General features: G+C 41.7%; 1 protein-coding gene across 8 annotated transcripts in view; it reads left to right on the top strand.

The window, feature by feature from the left end:
• PTPRD (protein tyrosine phosphatase receptor type D) overlaps positions 1 to 21,107 on the top strand; it is a 348,154-nt gene that overhangs the window by 248,835 nt on the left and 78,212 nt on the right. For all 8 annotated transcript variants that reach the window (XM_066604263.1, XM_066604260.1, XM_066604264.1 and 5 more), the window contains 3 exons: positions 369 to 578; positions 8,422 to 8,582; positions 15,246 to 15,358. In XM_066604263.1, coding sequence (XP_066460360.1) covers positions 369 to 578; positions 8,422 to 8,582; positions 15,246 to 15,358 — 484 coding nt within the window. The remainder of the gene's footprint in view (positions 1 to 368; positions 579 to 8,421; positions 8,583 to 15,245; positions 15,359 to 21,107) is intronic.

Here is a 21,107-nt window from a genome sequence, read left to right as displayed (position 1 = left end):
GCCATTGTCAGAGATGCCCGATTCCCCTCTCCCTATAAAAATAACATGTACTTTCGGCCAACTGTGCATGTGTGTGGAAGAAGAGTTGCGATTTGGCCCACAGCTATCTGAAGTGTATCGCCAGCGTAACCCTTACTTATGTTTTATGAGATGTTGTCAAGGAAGAACTCAACAAGATCTAAAGACTAAGAATGGTAGCGTAGAAACCACTGTTTACTCCGATAAACTAAAGCAGATTTACACCTTCACCATTCATAGAATGATACCCACATACTGCTTCCGTTGCAAATGTTAAGATCTGTGAACAGTAATAGAAAATGATAAACAGTCAGTTTAGAAATAATGTGCTATTTTATCATTCTTCACAGCTTTTGAAGGATATTTCAAGGAAGCGAAGAGGTATTCGGTTTAAGAGGGAAGTTGAATCAAAACCTTACATAGCAGCTCACTTTGATGTTCTTCCAACGGAGTTTACCCTAGGAGATCAGAAAAATTATGGTGGCTTTGAGAACAAGCAATTGCAAAATGGACAAGAATATGTGTTCTTTGTTCTGGCAGTAATAGAGCACACAGAATTGGTGAGTAGGATCATCACTATGTTGAAATATTTATGTTGGCAAAATAGAATTCTGAGTGTTGCAAATAATATCAAACCCAATCCATGAAGGAGAATTTTTGAAAATTTAGAAATAACTGCAAATAATGACCTTTTCATTGAATGTTTTTATACTTGTGATAGAATAAGACAGCAGTGTATAATGCTAATACCTGACAGCAGGACTCAAGTACTGCTGCCGGCAGGGGGACTCCATTTAGTTACTCTTTATTTTTTTGAATGAAATGATTATTTTGATATGTAAGTATTATCAATGTTTGTCCTTAAAGGGAACCTATCAACACTCTTAAGTGCATAAGGCTGGCTATACCGCTAAAACCATGAAGTATGGTACACGTTTTGATCAGCTCATACCTTGAAAAAGATGGCATAAACTTTTCCCGCTCCTCATGTAAATTCACAGCGAGCGGCGCGGTGGGCAGGATGGACTGTCTCTATAGGGCTGGCCGGACTGATTTCCTGGACAGACTATGTTGCCCTTTTCTGTAACTGTGATATGATGACATAGAAGACATCAGCGTCGCTGATCATAGCTCGGGAATAGAGATGGGCGAGCATACTCGATAAGGTAAACAACTCGAGCGAGTAGTGCCTTATTCGAGTACCTGCCCGCTCGTCTCTAAAGATTTAGGTGCCGGCGGGGAGCGGAGGGGGAGAGCAGGGAGAAACGCAGGGGAGATCTCTCTCTCCCTCTCTTCCCCCCGCTCCCCCCTGCTCACCGCCGCAACTCACCTGTCACCCGCGCCGGCAGCCGAATCTTTAGAGACGAGCGGGCAGGTACTCGAATAAGGCACTACTCAGTCGAGTGGTTTGCCTTATCGAGTATGCTCGCTCATCTCTACTCGGGAACTCTAATCTAGCAAATCTGCCCATAAAAGGGCGGATGAACTGTGCATGCACGGGGCCGGGATATCGGTGCATGCACAGTCTCCTATGGTATTCACAGTATCATGCCAGAGAGGGGTGGTGTTAGGAGACCAAGAAAAAACAGTCCGGAGAGCCTACCAGAGACGGTCCAGCCCACCTACCAGTCCACTTGCTGTGAAGATACATGGGAAAAGTATATACCACCTATTTCAAGGGATGAGTTGATCAAAATATTTGCCTAAACACATTTTGTAAAGTACAATACCTCATTGTTTTACCAGCATAGCTGGTTTAATGCACACAGAAGTGATGAAAGGTTCCCTTTAACACTAATTCTGTACATACATTTCGTCCTGTTTTCACAGTGGAAATCCACCGCCCACTGGGTAATATTAGCTGCATAAATAATTTTGCAGAACTGACTTTCCTTCGTACAAAGCCTTCTATGCCATCTCATACGCAGAATAGCTCGGCTACTTGCTGCTTTCACTTGGGGGGTTTATTTATATGTGTGTGTAGAAACAATGAACTGTACCCTGATCAAGTACATTAGGGAAATGTTGGTTCGTCCCAATCAGTTTGTCTCTGAGAGATTGGTGATAAAAGTGCTCTCCATCAATCATATGTACTGAATAGTCAGAATGTGCATGGTCAACTTACTATCTACTATCTGTTGGATGTTCATACATGTTTTATTGCTGCTGATCATTAGTAATACCAAACGTATACCATCTTACGGACTATGACAATGCCATGTCAATGCAGCTAAACGGTGTACTAGACATTCAATGGAACGCAACCATGGCACGGGCTTGTAAGGTCCATCAGTAGTTGGCCACATCTGAAGCTGATGGTAGAGCGGGTTACCTACTGATAGTCATGTTTTGGGGGTTATTAAAAAAATAATCTTAGTATACAGAATTTAAGATTCACGTTGCTCTTCGTGATTGGCCAGGTGATAAAATGAGACTGGTTTTTGCTAACTTGGATCGGATCATCTTGGTCCAATTCATAGGAAAAAAACGCCAAAATATCAGCTTTCTGTTTGGAGTAGAAAGGACTGGTGTGTTGGCTTAGCAGTGCTGCTTTGCAGTCCTGGAGTGCTAGGCTTGAATCTGACCTTGATGGGGATTTGGACCTGAGACCCCATCACTGCAAGGCAGCAGTGCTAACCACTGGCCCCCACCACCACCACTGTTGTTCAAGGGACATTTTGGAGGCCAAATTAGAGAACCCGATTTTTACTGTCATTGGTTTTAATTAAAGTTGGAATCGGGAATCTCATTTCACAATTATTTTTTAAAATCGGGTCAATCACCCCAGATCCTATTATTTCAATAATTGCTCAACACTATTTAAGTTTCTGCAAAAAGTGCACTTCTCTTTGTTCTGTACAACTGAATGGCAGAATACGTTCCTTTGGTGAGCTCACAGCAATACGTAGTTGTATCTTGTTGTGTGTGTTCAAGGCTCTGTTCACACTTGTGTCCCCAGTTTCTGGTATACCAGAAATCCCAACACTGCCAGATCCATCGCACAACGGACACCACCAGCACCCAATAGACCCCGTTTCTGATGATGTGATTTGTCAGGTTCCACTGTGGTGGCCCTAGTTGCGGCAGCAAAAACATTAGGGCATGCAGCACCGTTCTTCCCATCAAATAGGTATTCTGGCCAGAGAGTCTTTAAATAAAAACTTTGCCATGTGAGCAGGGCCTTACATGTACGTGGAAATCAAGCTTGTATCCAGGCTGCACTTTCAAAGTTCCAGAAACAGCTTGAGATGGATGAAAATAAGGACTACTGATCTACTAAGGCTGCTGTCACACCTGCGTTGGGGCTCAGTTCAGGGTTTTCATCTCTCTGCTCTGTTTTTGAAGGAAAGAAACTAAAATAAATCTGAAAAAAACGATCAGTTTGTTTTTCCCCATTGATTTCAATAGGTTTAAAAAAAAAACAAAGAAATCCAAAGAAATGAAAACGTGACAGAATGGAGTGGCTTTCTGTTTATTTATTTTTTTTTTTTCATGAACTGAGTCCTAATGCAGGTGTGAAGGCAGCCTAATGTATATTTCTGTCAGCTCTTTGCTCCTCTTTTCACATCGGCAGTGGCGGTTCCGTTTTCCTGCTCCGTTCTGGGTTCAGGAAAGGGGAATCCCCTGGCCAAACGGGGCCATCTTATGATGGAACAAAACAGCGCCAAATAGACCCCATTGACTGTAATCGGGTCCATTCGGTTTCCGCTCAGCTGCCCAGTATTTTACCGGAAGAAAAGCACTGCATGCATCGCTATTTCTTCCGGTATTTTGTGCCGGATTGGAGATGGAACCAGCGTGGATGTGAACCTCACCCAGACTCCACAGACTCCACAGACTCCACAGACTCCACAGACTCCACAGACTCCACAGACTCCACAGACTCCACAGACTCCACAGACTCCACAGACTCCACAGACTCCACAGACTCCACAGACTCCACAGACTCCACAGGCTCCACAGGCTCCACAGGCTCCACAGACTCCACAGGCTCCACAGGCTCCACAGGCTCCACAGGCTCCACAGGCTCCACAGGCTCCACACCTTCCTTAGCTGTAAAACCCATATAAAAGAATAGCCTAAGGCCACTCTCTCACTAGTGTTCTTTACCGCAAATCACACACGGGTTTTGCACGCGTAATACGCAGTAACTAACCTTACATTACTGGAAATAGTGCTTCGCACACACCAGCGTGAGATCTGTGCGCAAAAAAACCCACAACATGCTCTACCTTGGCCATATTACACGCCAAGATAGCGTATGTGGATTTCCCGTCACGCAGCAGTGTATCTCCCGCATGGTGTGTGTCGGCAAACGCTAGCGTGAGAGCGTCATTACTGTAATGTAATATTTGTCGTACAACCTGCGATACGCTTACACCTTATAAAGAGCTACAACATGTCCGCACTTCATGATACTTTTCTAACATCCTAAAAACCAGCCAAAGAATAGAGGAAAATGGGGTAATACAGAAGACGTTCTAGAAAATGCTAACTTTTTGTCCAAAAACACTGCCCTTGTCATTCCACGTTATATGCTAATTATTGATGACTATTACTCTCTCCGCCTCGTACATCATGTATCATTAGCTCCTCGCATACCCTTCGTATTCAGGCCTGTGTTACTTCTAATTACCTGGGAAATGACTCGCATTAGGTTTCCATCTTGTAATACCCGGGACTAGAATTAGCTATTTATGGAATAATATCTCGATATCGTCTGACTTCGGCTGGAGTGAAGAGTGGAAGCAGTTTGTGCGTTTCCTGTTCGGAGATGCTCGGCAATTGATAGACCTCCCTCTCGCAGATTATTACGGAGAGTACTGAGGCATGAACTTCCCAGCGGCTCTATATTCTAAAATGCCTGTGGAAAATGAAAGGTTCCTGCTTTGTCTGTGGATTGCATGAATAAATAGCTCTTACGGCAAACATCATTTTAGCCACATGATGAGGGACACGCACAGAAAGTTATATTCTGGCAATTTACAGCTAATATGTAAGCAAATTGCAGCTTTCTGGGAAAAATCACTGTGTATTGCATTTTAATTTTGTAGGCGCAAAACACGGATATTTGGTTTTACCTTCTTTTTCATTTGGGCACGGCAGACAGCATTTCTTAGAAATACCAGCTGATGACACGGATCAGCATATCCATTGGTGATCTATTATTCGGGTCTCCGTCTATCTGCTCAGCGTTTGGAGGAGAGGAACTGAAATAAAATGGAAAAAAAAAACGGATCCATTTTTTTCAATGAGGTTTTAATAAAACGGAAAGCCAACTTAAAGGCTGCTGTTTGCTTCCATTCTGTTGGGTTTCCATTTTTTGGGAAGGAAAAAACGTAAACCTAACAGAGCGGAAGCAAACTGCAGCCTATCCGTGTTTTTGACACCCCATTGAAAGCAATGGGGGAAAAATAATGATCCGTTTTTTTCTGTTTCACTTCAATCTCTCTCCTCCAGAAATGGAGCAGAGAGACGGAAACCCTGAACTGATCCCCAACGCAGGTGTGAAAGCAGCCTTGGGCCTTTTTCACATAAATGATGCATTTTCAGGCAGGATGCATTGTGTCAAATAATCGTGGCAATGCTGCATTGCTGTGATCTAATTCCAAAAGGAAGTAGCGTTTTCTCATCCATTCACACGGCCACATCGCGTGAAAAGGATGCTACAGCGGCGGTCGGCAGAATGGCCCTACTTAGCTTAAATAGAGCCAGCTGTCTTCTTCAATGAGTGCTGGACCAAGGTAAATCCCTACTCCTTCCTTTTTTTCAGCTACCATGGGATTCTATGGGAACTCCCTGCGGGGAAAAGATTGCCATTGATGTGGCGATTTTTAATCATGATTTTTTTTTTTCTCGCGGCTAAAAATCGCCCATGTACAGGAATGCATTGGAATCAAGTGCTTTACACGGTCGCAATTTTCCGGCAACATTTTTTCTAGCTGCAGGAAAACGCTCGTATAAATCAGGCCTTACTGAGATGGGAACAGCGATATGTACAGAATATAGATACAACGCATATATTATGATGTCCTTTAGGACCTAATAATGGGGATGCTAGAAAATATATAATAGTAAGAAAGTGTGAGTGCGCTCAGCTACGTCCTCAGGAAGTCCGGATGGCCCATTGCTACATTATACATGTGGGGGTCTTGGGGCCTCAATGTTACACTTATTATCCACAGAAACAAATCAAAGCTAAGCTCAAATAAAAGCTGAACCCTGACTGCTCGTTATGGGCTACAAGGCTGGTTATATTAGACCGTTTTGGTAAATGAGTCTCTTTAAATCTTTGCTTACAAATATTCCAGGGGGATTTGTCTGCTTTCTCGACTTGTGTGTCTCAGTAAATATTTGATTTCACATAAGATAACCGTTCTGGAGCGTTATTTCTGAGAACTCTGTATTGTGTAGTTCCTCTATTATTCCTCCTGGAAGTGTGTGAATAAATTGACAACTGGGTGTTACCATTCCCCTTCTCAATGGGGAGTGTCTGACACTGTCAGCACTGATTGGGAAGTTTTATGCAAGGATTTACCAAAACAGATAGGTCAGGAGAGCTAACAGGTCCCCTTTAACCCCTTAAGGCCCAGACTGTTTTGTACCTTAACCCTTTGAGTGGCACGCCCGGAAATTTTCGGGGACGAGCTCCACTGCCGATAGTGATATAGCCCGGAAGATTTCCGGGCTATGTATCACTATGGGAGCTGCAGAGCACAATGCTACAAGCTGTGGCAGTGTGCTCTGCCTGCACAGTCCCACAGAGAACAAAGCAAGGGCTTTGAAAAACCAGCAGAAGATATTGCCGATATGCCGGCAATCTCCTGCTTTGTTTACAGGTTGCCATAGAGACCATCGGCTTGTCAGAAGAAAGCCGATGGTCTCTGTGGCAGGGAGAGCTTGGTGCTTGGCTGTGAGAGGACAGCTAGGTACCTGCTCTTACAGCAGAGATCAGAGAAAACCTCTGATCTCTGCTGTGTTAACCCTTTACATGCGGCAGTCTATGTGACTGCCGCATGTAAAGTGCTGTCACTGCAGCATGTAAAGGGCTGTCACCATCGGACCCCCAGAATGTGATCAGGGGGTCCTGATGGGTCCCTGTGGAAGTCCCCTAAAGGGAAAAAAAAATTAAATAAAAATTAAAAAAAAAAAAAAATTATAAAAAAAATTAGAAAAACACTTGTCTCCCTTTACTTCGTAAAAAATCAAAAATACAAATCACACATGTTGTATCCATGCATCGTAATGACCCAGAGAAGGAAGTTAATTAGAGATGAGCGAACGTACTCGGTAAAGCACTACTCGTCCGAGTAATGTGCTTTATCCGAGTATCTCTCCGCTCGTCCTGAAAGATTCGGGGCGCTCCGCTGCTGACAGGTGAGTCGCAGCGGGGAGCGGGGCAGAGCGGGCGGGAGAGAAGGAGAGAAAGATCTCCCCTCCGTTCCTCCCCGCTCTCCCCTGCAGCTCCCCGCTCCGCAGCGCGTCCCGAATCTTTCAGGACGAGCGGGGAGGTACTCGGATAAAGCACATTACTCGGACGAGTAGTGCTTATCCAAGTACGTTCGCTCATCTCTAAAGTTAATACATTATTTAACCCCTTCATGACATGGCCCCTTTTTTTCTTTTTTCCCCCATTTCTTTTTTTCCTCCCCCCTGTTAAAAAAAATCACAACTTGTTCCGCAAAAAACAAGCCCTTATATGGCCATGTTAATGGAAAAATGAAAAAGTTATGGCTCTTGAGACGCGACTGCAAAATTAGTTGAAATTCAATGATTAGGCCATTTTAAAAAACCTGCCCTGGTGGGCACGACAGGGTGGTAGGAAACCCGCCACTCAAGGGGTTAAGGGTCATAAACTTTTTAGGGATTTCACCCACGTGGTGTTTAACTGCCCTATTTTTTTTTCTTCAGCTACCAAAATTATTTTTGCTTGATTTTTTTTTCCGTGACATATAGGGCTATTTTTTAATATGTGTTTCACAGTTTTTTTCCCCACTTTTTTTTGTTTAATTGGGGGTAAAAAGCTAAAAACCACTTCTCCCTTCTCCTACGGATTCTCAGCTGTGACTAGTAGCTGAGAAACCGACCTGCTCCTGCTTGATTGCAGAAGCAGGGGCTTTAAACCCGCATCATATTTTTTTTACTACCGGCCGGGATTAAAGCCCAGGACCAAGCGTCATATATTTACCGCACTTGGTTCTTAAGAGGTTTAAAGATATTTTGATCATCTCATTTATGTTAACTTCAAATTTTACATTTTAATAGTTAAAAAAATCTATAATTCATAAAACGATGCCTCCGTCTCTCACTGCTTGTTGAACATTATTGAAGATCTCTGTTTTATAAGTTATGTAAAATACATGTTTTCAACACATTGCTAAATGAGCCTCTCTTTATGTACAGACCATGTATGCCACAAGTCCTTATTCCGATCCTGTAGTATCAATGGAGCTTGATCCCCAACCTATGACAGATGAGGAGGAGGGGTTGATTTGGGTGGTCGGACCAGTTCTAGCTGTTGTGTTCATCATCTGTATTGTAATAGCAATCCTTCTGTATAAAAGGTAAGTGGCTTTCTAAAATGTAAAATGCGAATGCACCATTTTATGATAATTTAATATGCAAAATCTACAATTTTTTTTTTTACATAACCTGCCATTTTCATTTACCCAAGTAACATTACATCAAAAACCTCCAAGTAGCCAAGAACATTAGATCAGTGAGCATTCTGTTTTTTTGATAACCCATTGAAATCAATGGGGATAAAATGGAAAGTTTTTTGTTTGAATTCTGTTTTTCTGCTCTAAAACATAACAGCCAGACAGAATCCAAATGGAAATAGCAAACACGGGTGTGAACGAGCCCTAATCTTGATTTTGTATAGCACCCTGGGTCTTACATCTGTCTTGTATTACAAAGGAGTTGGTTTATAATACTGTATAATGTAATTTATATTTTCAATCCTACTGAGTTAAATTGAAGCACAATGTACTATAAACTTGTGTTAATATGATGATGGCCAATGTGATAACTAGCAAAAGTGTCAATTATTTACCTAAAATTACGTTTTGAGCTGAAACATTACACTAAAGTGCTGGCCACTTTTCTCAGTACTGCTGTTTACTGTCTTCCATGCACAGCAGAGTTAGAGAACAGGATCTTCAGTTTTCTCCATGTTCAGTATATAGAAGACATCACAACAGCAGTCTCCACCCACCAGCTTAGAGAAAAGTGGGAATTACAGATAGAGCCTGCAAAGGGGTGGATAAAAAATTCAGGACACAAGTCACATATTGACCAGGAATAATGTTATTCCTCATGCACATATAGCAGCATATTTTGGAAAGTCATCTGAGTGGGAGTATTCTTTAAAGTGGTTGTCCAGTTGCAAACATGTTTTTTAAAATTACAGCCAAATGAGTTAAAATAATAAAACAAATTGTACTTACCTGTCCTCAGGGGACCGTAGGCCGCAGCATCACCACCCGTTCTCCTGGCATCAGTGCTCACATCCTGGGCAGCATGCCAGGAGTTCGAAAAAGTGATGCTACAGCCTCATTGTCAGACAGTGGTCACCTGCCAGGAGAATCACTGGGTCTCAGGATAGGTAGGTACAGTTTGTTTTAACTGTTTTAACTCATTTAGCTGTAATTTCAAAAAGCATGTTTGTGACCGGACAACCCCTTTAACAGTAACCCCATTCATTTTATATTTATCTCACTCGTGTGCTACTAGGCTAGAACTTGAGCTGCAAGGTCTCAAATTCAGTCAGGTTTTAATACCAAAATCATATAATGCGACTTTCAGTTGTCATTCGCCTTTAGTCACACTGCAATAGAAGTGGAAGAGAAGAGTCGGCTTGGTCCATATCCACTGAATGTACTAGGTAGAATCAAAGCTTCAGTAACTCCCCGGCAGGAGTGCAAGTTTTACTCATGGGGTTTACCTTTAAGTAAGAATAAGCTAAAGAGTGACACAACTTTAACAAAGGGCTTTTCTTAATAATTAAAAGCTGTTGCAGTTTTTTGGAGACGCTGATTTCTATTACACTTCCAGCTGTGAGCACCAAAGCAGATGTCTGGCACCGCTGCACTGGCAGCAGGCTGGATGATCAGTTGTCGGTGGAGATCCTGAGCGGTGGACCCCAGCTGATGAACTATTGGCATCCTATTGAAAGGTCATCAATAGTAAATGCTGAGATTACCCCTTTAAAGGGCGAGGTTTCATCAGAAGATGACCTTTTGTATACAGTATTTTAAGTTTTTATATTAGGGGTAGTTTAGGAAAGGAACAAAATGGCCAGAATTTTTTAGTGATTTTTTTTTTTTTTTAAATCTTCAGTTTCACTATCTATATTTTAAAAAAGATGAATATCTTGCAGTTTTCACACCGACCACTGCAGTAAGCAAAAAGGGCTGACAGTTCCTGCTCTGTAGAGAAAACTTTTCATCCATCATCACATTATCATTACAGGCAGGATTGCAGTGAAGATAGACAGTCACCATTCACAATAGGTGATGGTCACAGCCCTCAATCCCTCCTGCTCCCTGGACAATGACCTAAAGGTCACAAAATATGCCTAGACCAGTCTGCCATACAAGTCAATGGGTTCTCCTCGGTCAATTATGTCCATGGTTCAAGAGGCTGCTGTAAAACACATCTCTAAATGCTATTAACTGCAGCTCAGGCAAGATGGCCGCCCCCATGATCATGTACGAAAAGTAGATTTAAAAAAATGTACAATTAGAACATGGAAAATGTTTCACTATTTGATTCTAAGTAGTAAAAACAAATATAAGTCATACATTACCTTTAGGCCTTCTTCACACGGGCGACAAAGTCGTTCGCTTTTCACACGTTGAGAAAATGCTACAAATCGCATGTATGAGAAGCCCATGCTTTCCTATGGGTTCCTTCACATTTACGATGTTTTATAGCATGCAACATTGTGAGTAAAAAATCTTGCGGGTTATGCGATATGCCCACGACTCGTAAAGGTTTTGGAACCAATGTTTCCCTATGGAGCATTCCTGTCTGTTGCATTGCATCACACATAAACGTGACAGTAGGAAATCCTACTGTCAAAGCCCTAAACAAAGCCCTAACGGCAGAAAAAAATCTAAAAAGAAAGAGTACATCACCTTAGAAGCGCTGTCCGGCTCTGCTGCATCTTCTTTCTGGTCCCCGACACTGTTCTTCATCATCTTCTCTGGTTGGGGATTGAAAAATCCCTGCCTCCTGGAAGCGCTGCTTCTGATTGGCTAAGTGCTTTGACCCTTGGCCAATCAGAGCCAGCGCTCTGTGAACCAATCACAGCCATTCAATGGATCATAGAGAAGCTTAGAGAAAATGAATGATTGGATGGCTGTGATTGGTTCACCGAGCGCTGGCTCTGATTGGCCAAGGATCAAAGCGCTCAGCCATTCAGAGGCAGCGCTTCCAGGAGGCGGGGAGTTTTCAATCCCTGGCCAGAAAAGATGATGAAGAACAGTGCCGGGGACCAGGAAAAAGATGCAGCAGAGGCGGACAGCGCTTCTAAGGTGATGTATTCTTTTTTTTCCCTGCAGATAGAGCTTATTTTCGGGAAAGGCTTATATTTCAAGCACAGACCACTGATGCAATATCACTGCGATTTTCTTGCGGCGATGTCGTGTCGCCTATGTGAAGGAGGCCTTATAAAGAATGCATGTTCAAAACTTGTGTGCTAAGGTAGTTGTTCTTGTCCACATCAATATAATTATAATAAGTACTTACTTAGAGATTCTGTTGCCATCTTTTTGCAGACATCAGTGAGAGCAGCATAAGGTAGTGACTGTCACACTGATTACAGTGATATGTCTGCCGTATGCATCTGTGCAGTAGTTTGGGAGAAACTTGCATTTTATCAGTAGCAGCCAGATACAGAGGTAGTCCTGCATATTCATAAGCTTTAGGCTGGCCACACCCACTCGACCCTCCAGCCAATGATTAACAGCTATCTCTATATGCACAGTAATACATAGAGAGATGTCAATCATTGGCTGAATGGCAGGGAGAATGTAACTAGCTGCAACTCATGAATATCCAGGACTACTTCAAGTAGTCTTCTATGCATTTTGCTGTTAGTGATAAAATGCAAGTTTCCTCAGAACTACTGCACAGATCCATACAGCAGACATGCCACTGTAATCAGCATGCCTGTCACTATCTTGTGCTGCTCTTGGAGAGAGGGGTACAAAAAGATGGTTACAGAGTCTCTTTAAAATTACAGGTGGTGGAAAGAAATTCACATGAGAATTAGACACTGAATTATAGTTTTTGGAATATTCTGTTTGGTTAACTCGTCTGTGTGGTTCTTGTAGAAGTCACTGTAGTGGTGGTAACAGCTTTATTTGCTTTACATAATAGCCATACTGACCTATTTCCAATTTTTTTTGTTGCTGCGTTAAAATGGAGTAGTAAACCAGACAGGTGAGAACTGACGCAATATTCAATACATTTGTTACAGTGCATTGGAGGCTAATGTTTATGTACATATATTGTGGATTGTTCTTTATCATGACCTTTGCCTTATATTGAAACCACACAACTATATGTGCAAAGTATAAATGCATCCATCAGTGATGGCTGAGCCTTGGTCTTCGATGGCATAACCAAGGGCTAGGGGCATGGGTCAACATTTCTGTTAATGCTTCGCTAGGGGGACCATATGCTGTGGCACTTTTCCTGAGAGCAAAGCGTAGCAGTTGAATAGAGTAGTTCACATACGCTGATGAGCATATGTAATGGCTGCCTTTTTCTTATTAAAGTCCATATGCCAGAGCCCGGTGAAGAGTCACCATGTGACACGCTTCTGTATATTTCTTTGGTGTTCAAGAATATGGTGTACAATTGTAAAAATACGTCAGAGGGTCACAGAAAAGACTACTCAGTCCTTCCTTTCTGCTCCAGATTTTACATTCAGTGGAATGGCTATAGAGGTTTAATTGAAAATTGGTCTCAACATCTGGCACATCATAAGTATGGACAGGGATGTGATAATGGTTCACACCAACTGCAAGGTCATGTAATCCCATTCAGTTATATTACTATACCAATGACTAGAGAGAATGTGCACCCTATACAGGGTCATTTATATCACTTGTTACTCGTGTAACTGTTTAGATACTGAGTCCACTGGGGTAACTATAGGGGATGCAGGGGGGTGCAGCTAGCCCAGTAGGCTTAGGGGGCCCATAAGGCCCCTCGCCTCCATGTAAGGAGCCCAGTACTATCAATAAAGCATTATAATTGGGGGCCCTGTTACAGATTTTGCATTGGGGCCCAGGAGCTTCAAGTTACGCCTCTGCGTTAAGGAGTTAAAAGTAGTTGGGGGCCCCAAGATAAACTTTTGCACCCGGGCCCATAAGCCTTTTAGCTACGCCCCTGACTGAGTTCAGGCATGGATTTGGATACCAGGATCACTCAAGCTCACGCAGTGAAAGGCTTTTGAACATTGTGCTTTTTGGATTCCTAGGTACAGTAGAAGGCTAGGGATATTGGGTATGATGGTTTATAATAGTGTTGTCGCCCATGTTGTTAGAACTTAGTTACTTTGTAAAGTGAGAAACATATTGTCTGGAGCTGAAAAAACACAAGAAGGAGCCTTTGTTATGTTAATGCATTCACTGTACGCGTGAGTCACTGGATCATTATTAGACATTCTTATTTTATTCCAAAACCAGACTTAATAATTTTGCTTTGTTATTCGGAGTGAAGACCTCGCCTGCAAGTCTCTGAATTGATTAATTTTCTCTTCTTGAGCTCACTTGTGTGGCTTGTCTTGCCTGGGCTTACTTTCTGTAATTAGTATTCAGCTTGCTGATATCACCACCTACAAATAATTAAATGTTTCCAATACGGCTACATAGGTAATAAACTCCTCGTCTTTGTTATGCTAAAAGTGAGCAGAAAACGCTCACTAAAAATGGCACTGGCATGAGATTTTATTAAGATAGGAAACTGATGAGTTCTTTTGTGACACATAAAACAACTCAGCCATGGATCTAGCTCATTGTAACTCTCCTCATCCAAAAGGTTGTGGAATTGAAGCATGCCGAGGCAAAGGATCATTTTGCAAGGGGATTCAGTCAGTGTAGTCCAGAAAACAATTAGCCATATGTTTACAGAAAGCAGTGGTGTTGGCGCCTCCACACAATCTAGAAACCGCAGCAAATTGACAACACGTAAATGAGCTAATATGCACTTGTAGGGCTCCATCTGTCTCTGTGTCAATGGTCTCTTAACAAAAATTGACACTTTTGCCACTGGCATCCGTTATACATTTTAGACTAGAAGTGGCACAGAGAGCATATACTAATTGCCGGGAATGTCATGATGTGATCTTCACATCTAGATGCACTATAAACACTTATCAGGGAATTTTATAACAAATTGATGACATATGAAGGTATCCATATCCCTGTGTCCAGAGGGAGAAGGCAATTACAGCTTGAAGCGCCTTCATCTTGGATAACTTTTAGATATTACTCTCCTAATGTTCATAGATTAAACCACATTTTGAACGTTTCATTTTGTCCCTAATATTGCCTATAATTACATAAATGTAATATGGCTAGAGGTGAGCGACCATTTAAAGATTACCACCCAAAACGTAAAATAAATCATATATTGCTAAATCAGTAGTTACAGTCCTAGCCAAAATGTGGTTATTATTTGTATGTTACCTAAAAGGTACCGGAATTCTTTTGCTTTGTTGTGATGGCCATTTTCGCTAGCTATAACCATATTAGTTGTCACTTGTGAATTAGTTTGCCCGCAGCAGTTGCTATTTTCTAAGCCTGTTCAAGTAATATGGAAGTAAGAAGCTCATTCAAAGTTAACAAAGAAAATGACTGCATTTTCTGTTGTTGGAGAAAAAGTCTCCACCTCAACGAAAAGTTCCTATATCTCCACAAGTAAAATACATATAATAAACTTCTGATTTACTGTTGTATTGTATGGCCAATTTTACATCTGTTAATCTTCCCAAAATGGGATTACTCTGATAGTTTATAAATTTCAACCTTGGCAAACCAATTCAGCCATCTCTACCTATGACATTGCCATTTTGAACAGTTGATATACTGTATATGTTTATTGCATTGCATGACCTAATTGTTTCTTTATACCAATATGTTTTCATGTAAATCAGCCGTGATTCAGTTTACAGCAATGACGTTGCCATCCTTTGAATTTTTCATATACAGGAAGAGGACTGAATCCGATTCCAGAAAGAGCAGTTTGCCCAACAATAAAGAGATCCCATCACATCATCCCACTGATCCTGTAGAACTCAGGCGGCTTAACTTTCAAACCCCAGGTGAGAATTGGCTAATCTTCACTCAAAACTTTGTAATGTCTCCAAAGGAGACTTCACTGATGGGGTCGGTGCTGGGTTCCTTCATGCTATAGAGCAACCACCAGTTATGGGTCTACCTATAAAAATGTAAATTTGTTCTCTCCATCTTAGTCTTAAAATAAAGGTATGCATTAAGAGACATACTGTACCAGCACTGAAAAGCATTATTGAGAAAAAGCTATTGCATTGTGGAAAGACTCTGTAGTTTTGTCTTAGAAGCCTTCCCATTTCTCATAATTTTTTTTTTTTTTAAATCCGCTTCTTATATTATATTAAATTATAGCACATATATTAGCTGACGTCTGCAGAATTTGTATATGGTCATCACATATTTAAAAAATATCAGGTTTTCAATTAGTATTCTTAACATTAAAATTGCACAACTAAATACCCCCCCCCCCCCCCCCCCCCGTTTCATGATCAGTGGGGGTCCAGCCACTGGAAATACAAGCAATTGAACACTTATGTATCCTGTGGCTAGGTATAAAGCCGCTCATGGGACAATCACTTCAACTGCCAGTAATATAATTATGACTCTAGTACCAAGTACAGTTGGAGAGAGCGTCACAAGCAAGTGGTTTAAGAGCCGTATGTGGCTTTCAAGCCATTGGTTCATTGGTTGTAAAACACTGTTCTATATAAATAAACACTTTCATCACTTGAAACATTACATGCTACTTCATGATATAAAAGTATAATAAAACCATCATTGTCTTCATGATTATAAAATAAGAAGCTGTTTTGTGGTGCATTACACAGGTAACAATATTATATATATAATGCATGCATTTGGGTGGAAATTTGGGTGGAAATGAGAATACAGGAATAGACCGCCTCTGTAGTATTCAGTGATACCATAGCATTGCTATTACATTGTATTACTGCCATTGTCCTCGGGCTATGCAGTGATAACACAGGAAAATATTAGTTGCACTCACTATCCCAATCTATCTGTTCCAGAGTGTACCTTCCATGAGCAAAAGGAGAGAACTGTCCTCAACAGTTTATAGCTTCACTGTAGTGATTGAGATGCATAGCAAGAGCAATGCTTTCCATACATCCCATCATATGTACAACATCTACAGTTAAACAGTGATACATTATTTGGTGTCTTGCAATGTATTACATTTAAGTAGTCCCAATTTCATCAACTTGAGGGGTCTTTACACTGGGCCATTATCACCCAAATCACTGGAAACAGCAATTCGGTAATAATCGACACTTGTAAACATAACTTACAGAAAAGGAAGCCAAATATGAATCACCTGATACTGCAGGGCAGGCTCAATCACCATATCCCCTAGTAAAAAACACTGATAAATGCAAGTGTCAGTTTGCATTTTGGCCAAAACACGTAAGATGACGGGCCATGGCAACGCCACCATGCATCCGTCAGAGTCTACACTTTTTTTACTACTGGCTAAATAAAATCACAGAGGTAAGAGAAAAAACGTACATAACTCACAGAAAAGGAAGCCAAATATGCATCACCTCATACTGCAGGGCAGGCTCAATCACCATATCCCCTAATAGCATGCAGAAAGCCAGATTGCAATATGAGGGAGCTAAATGTTCAGTGCAGACTAATATGCAGCCACTCATCTCAACCCAAGATTGAGGGAGTGGTGACTGCAGACAGCATAGTCTGCCCATATGAACTGATACCAAGGATGCCAGCCATAGATAAGTGCTCCACACAATACAGGAATACAACCCCTACTGGCGAAGCAGTGGATTACCCTGTATCTCCACAGGAGCAATGTTTCCATATATTCCATCACATGTACATCTACAGTTAAACAGTGATACATTATTTGGTGTCTTGGAATGTAATAAATTTAATTAGTCCCAATTTCTACAACTTGAGGTATCTTTACACTGGGCCATTATCACCCGAATAATCATTGGAAACGGCAATTTGAGTGATCGTCGCCACTTGTAAACATGGCCGCCGACAGGGCACTAAGCTGAGCTAAAAGCCAAGTGACTATCAGCCCGTGTAAACAGTTTGCAGTGAATGGAGGTCCAAATGTTTATCTTAATAAGAACATTCACATTTTGCTCTACTGGCTAACACGGTACCAAACCTTTTCCTTTTTGCCTCCATTCTCTGAAGGATTATCGATCCTGTGTGAAGCATGGAGCGGTCGTTTGTAGGACGGCTGTTGGGTGCTTATGCGCCTATTAGTTGTCCCATGTAAAAGGACCTTTGGCCTTTTATATCTGCACTTACAGTGGATAGTATCATTGACATCATGGCCAATTGTAAATCACTGGAAGGCTTTTAGTTAATCAATGAAACTTCAAGGTGATTGCCTAAACATTATCTAAGCAGTGTAAATCCTCAAGTAGAGAGCCCATATGCAGATGTATGTATAAATTCCGCAGCTTCCGTGTTTATTAATTAGGAGAGAATAGCTAATTAGGCTGCATCAATATTTCAGTAGGTGAGACATTCTGTCTTTTCATTAAGCATCTTTACTGACACAGCAGGTTATTAAAAGACACTGAATGACCTGACACAGAGGGTAATATGTCTATTAATTCCAAAAATGTATGAATCAGGGAAGTAAAGTAAGCACTTCATTAAATAAGTGACCTCAAAATGAATTTTCTTGCTGCTGAGGAAATAATCCTTTATCAGGCAGGTAATATTGCTAGAGTTGCACACTGCAGCACCCTAAGGCAAGTCGATTGAACACTGTGCAGTACACTTTCTTACTTTAAAGGGGTTTTTCAGGACTTTAATGTTCATGGCTTATCCTTGGAATAGGTCTTCAATACTAATTCTGTGGAGATTTGACTCCTGTCACCTCTACTGATTAGCTTAGGAACAGCCCTGTGCCTGGTACTGTCATGAATGGGGCTGAGCTGCAGTACCAGACACAGCCACAACCATGTGTACGGTACTGTGCGCATGTACACAGTGAAGGGGAGATGGTGGAGACTGGATAGACCATCATTAGTAAACTTCCAGAAAAACCCTTAAAACATCAGTGCGCCTGCACATTGTGATAACATACTCTGACTATACTTTGTATGCAACTGAATCTACATTTAGCCATCACATTTACTATACTGAATGCTCATTGCATTTTGATACAGTGTTGCTCATAGCAGGTGTTTATTATACAAAGTTTTTGCAGAATTAAATATTTAAAGCTGTAGGCCACTTGACATTGTATACAGGGGTTTCCTTGTGGTTCTTAAAGGGCCACTCCATTTAAAAAACATTTTTTTTTCATCCGTGTTCCCCTCACCTGATTGCCTATCACACTCCGGAGGTCTGCTCTCTGTAGACTAGCCCCTTGTGTCTGTCATCATCTTGGGGCTGAGATTTTTTTTTTCACTTTCAATTCCCATCATGCATTAGCACTGCATTAGCTAATATTGTACCATTTGTACCTGCAGGAAAAACTGTTTAATTATCATTAGTTTCTATATTCAGTTAAATAATCAACAGACCATAAGTATACTGTCAGGAGGATTAACGGTGATCTCCTCTATTACAACTGTGTGACAGGAGCAGTGTGATCATCATCAGTAATTGTGATATAAATGGCTGTATTCCTCTCTAAAGATGGTGTGTGGTAGATCCATGTAATGGCATCACACAGACTGAGAAGTTGACTAGAAAATTATTCTATAACCCCCAAGTAGATGTGAGCTGTTCAGAATTGAGTTCATATCACTATCGGAGGAGGAAAAGGCCAGGAGTTTCAGACAGCATAAAAATCAACGGAGTGGCCCTATAATTTAGTGCAAAATAGTACATGTCATCGGTGTGCTTCTAGACCTAATTTTGGTGTAATTTGTCCTATTTCACCACTGTCACACACCTATGTCTTAGTACATGGGTATTTTCATTTTAACTATTAATAGTTACCAGCGAGGAGGGTATACTTAACATTTTCTTATGTAGCATAGTGGCTGATCAGCCTACTATGGTATTAGGGCCTGACTATGACTACCAGCTTTGAATTTGCTTTTGCTGCTTATATGGCTGTAGAGGTAGTTATCAAATGTTCAGTTCTTATAGTTAGTCGCTTCCTAGAAACGTAAACTTTTAAGTTAGTAAGAGTAAAAGCTAATGCCTGCTTGCTAAGAAGTGTGTAGTTCTAAAATATGTACGGACTCATATCCACAAATAGTTGGGATGTGGTGTGTAAATAAAAGTATAGAAAAATAGAATGCAATGATTTTGAAATCCTATGCAACCATATTTTATTCACAATAAAACACATATCAAAAGGGGTTAGGCCCCCTGTCTGCGGGTGTTGCGGTATCCCGCGGCGGATCGCTGCCGCCCGGGAGCAGGAGCCTGCAGACGGATCTCCACGGTCAGCCTATGTGGCAGATAGGCTGACCGCAGAGAATCGCGTCAATTCGCACCATGCTGCAAATTGCCGGCCAGGAGCGGAGAATCGCTTTGATTCTCCGCTCATGGACAGGGGGGGCCTGCGCTTTCCATAAGCAACGCTATGGAAAGCATGCATTGCGCTCCCCACGCCCGGATTATCGCAATTCCAAAGCACCTATGGACAGGCAGCCTAAGTGAGACCTTTTTCTATTTCATTTTAAAAAGTAACACATTTAGAAATTGATGGCAGCAACACATTTCTAAAATGTTGAGCCAGGGCCATGTCTACCATTGTGTAGCATGCCATTTTTTATTTTTTTTTACAACAGTCTGCAAACCTCTGGGAAGTCAGGAGACCAATTGTTGGAGTTTAGGGAGTGGAATGTTGTCCCATTCTTGTCTGATGTAGGTTTCTAGCTGCTCAACAGTTCTGGGTCGTCTTTGCCGGAATTTTCATTTCTTAATGAACCAAATGTTGGTGAAAGGCCTGGACTGCAGGCAGTTGGTTCAGCACACGGACTCTTCTTCTAGGAAGCCATGCTGTTGTGATGGATGCAGTATGTGGTTTAGCATTGACTTCCTGAAATATGCAAGACCTTCCCTGAAAGAGATGTCTGGATGGGAGCACATTTTTAAAATCACTTACTTTTTGAGCCTTTTGTTACCCCTGTCCCAACTTTTGTGAGATGTGTTGCTGCCACCAATTTCTAAAAATGAAGTCAATTTTTTAAAAATGAAATGGAAAAATATCTCACCCCTTCTGATATGTGTTCTAGCTTGAATAAAATATGGTTATGGGCGCCTGCACACGAGCGGAAATTCCACGGCGGGATTTCCTGCGGAATTTCCGCCGCTGGAAGCCTGCATAGGATTGCGTTTGTTAACGGCTATGCAGATGGCCGCGGTTTGGCTGCGCGAAATCTCGCGCGGCAGACAAACCACGGCATGTTCTATTTCTGTGCGGGGCTCGCAGAGCCCCGCACAGAAACGTCACTCACCCGCCGCCGGCTCAGGTCTGCGCATGCGTCAGGTGCCCGGCAAGCCGGCACATCAAACAGCCGCGGGCGCGGGTGACTACGCGTCCGTCTGCAGGCGGCCTATATGAGATTTCCAAATCATTGCATTCTTTTTTTTCTTTACATTTATTTGCATTTTACACAGCGTCCCACCTTTTGTGGAATTGGGACTGTACACTATATAGGAGGTTCAGTAGTACCTGGGCATTACAGTATACATGAGCACAATGAATTAGGAATTTCTGTACAGTGACAAGGTACAAATAAATGTAGCAGTCCAAGGTTTTTCACCACTTGTACAGTATGTCTCATTTTTCTTCTGAATTAAATAAAC

The sequence above is a fragment of the Eleutherodactylus coqui genome, chromosome 5, assembly GCF_035609145.1.
Source record: "Eleutherodactylus coqui strain aEleCoq1 chromosome 5, aEleCoq1.hap1, whole genome shotgun sequence".
Lineage (NCBI taxonomy): Eukaryota > Metazoa > Chordata > Amphibia > Anura > Eleutherodactylidae > Eleutherodactylus > Eleutherodactylus coqui.
This window is presented reverse-complemented; position numbering and strand designations above follow the sequence as displayed.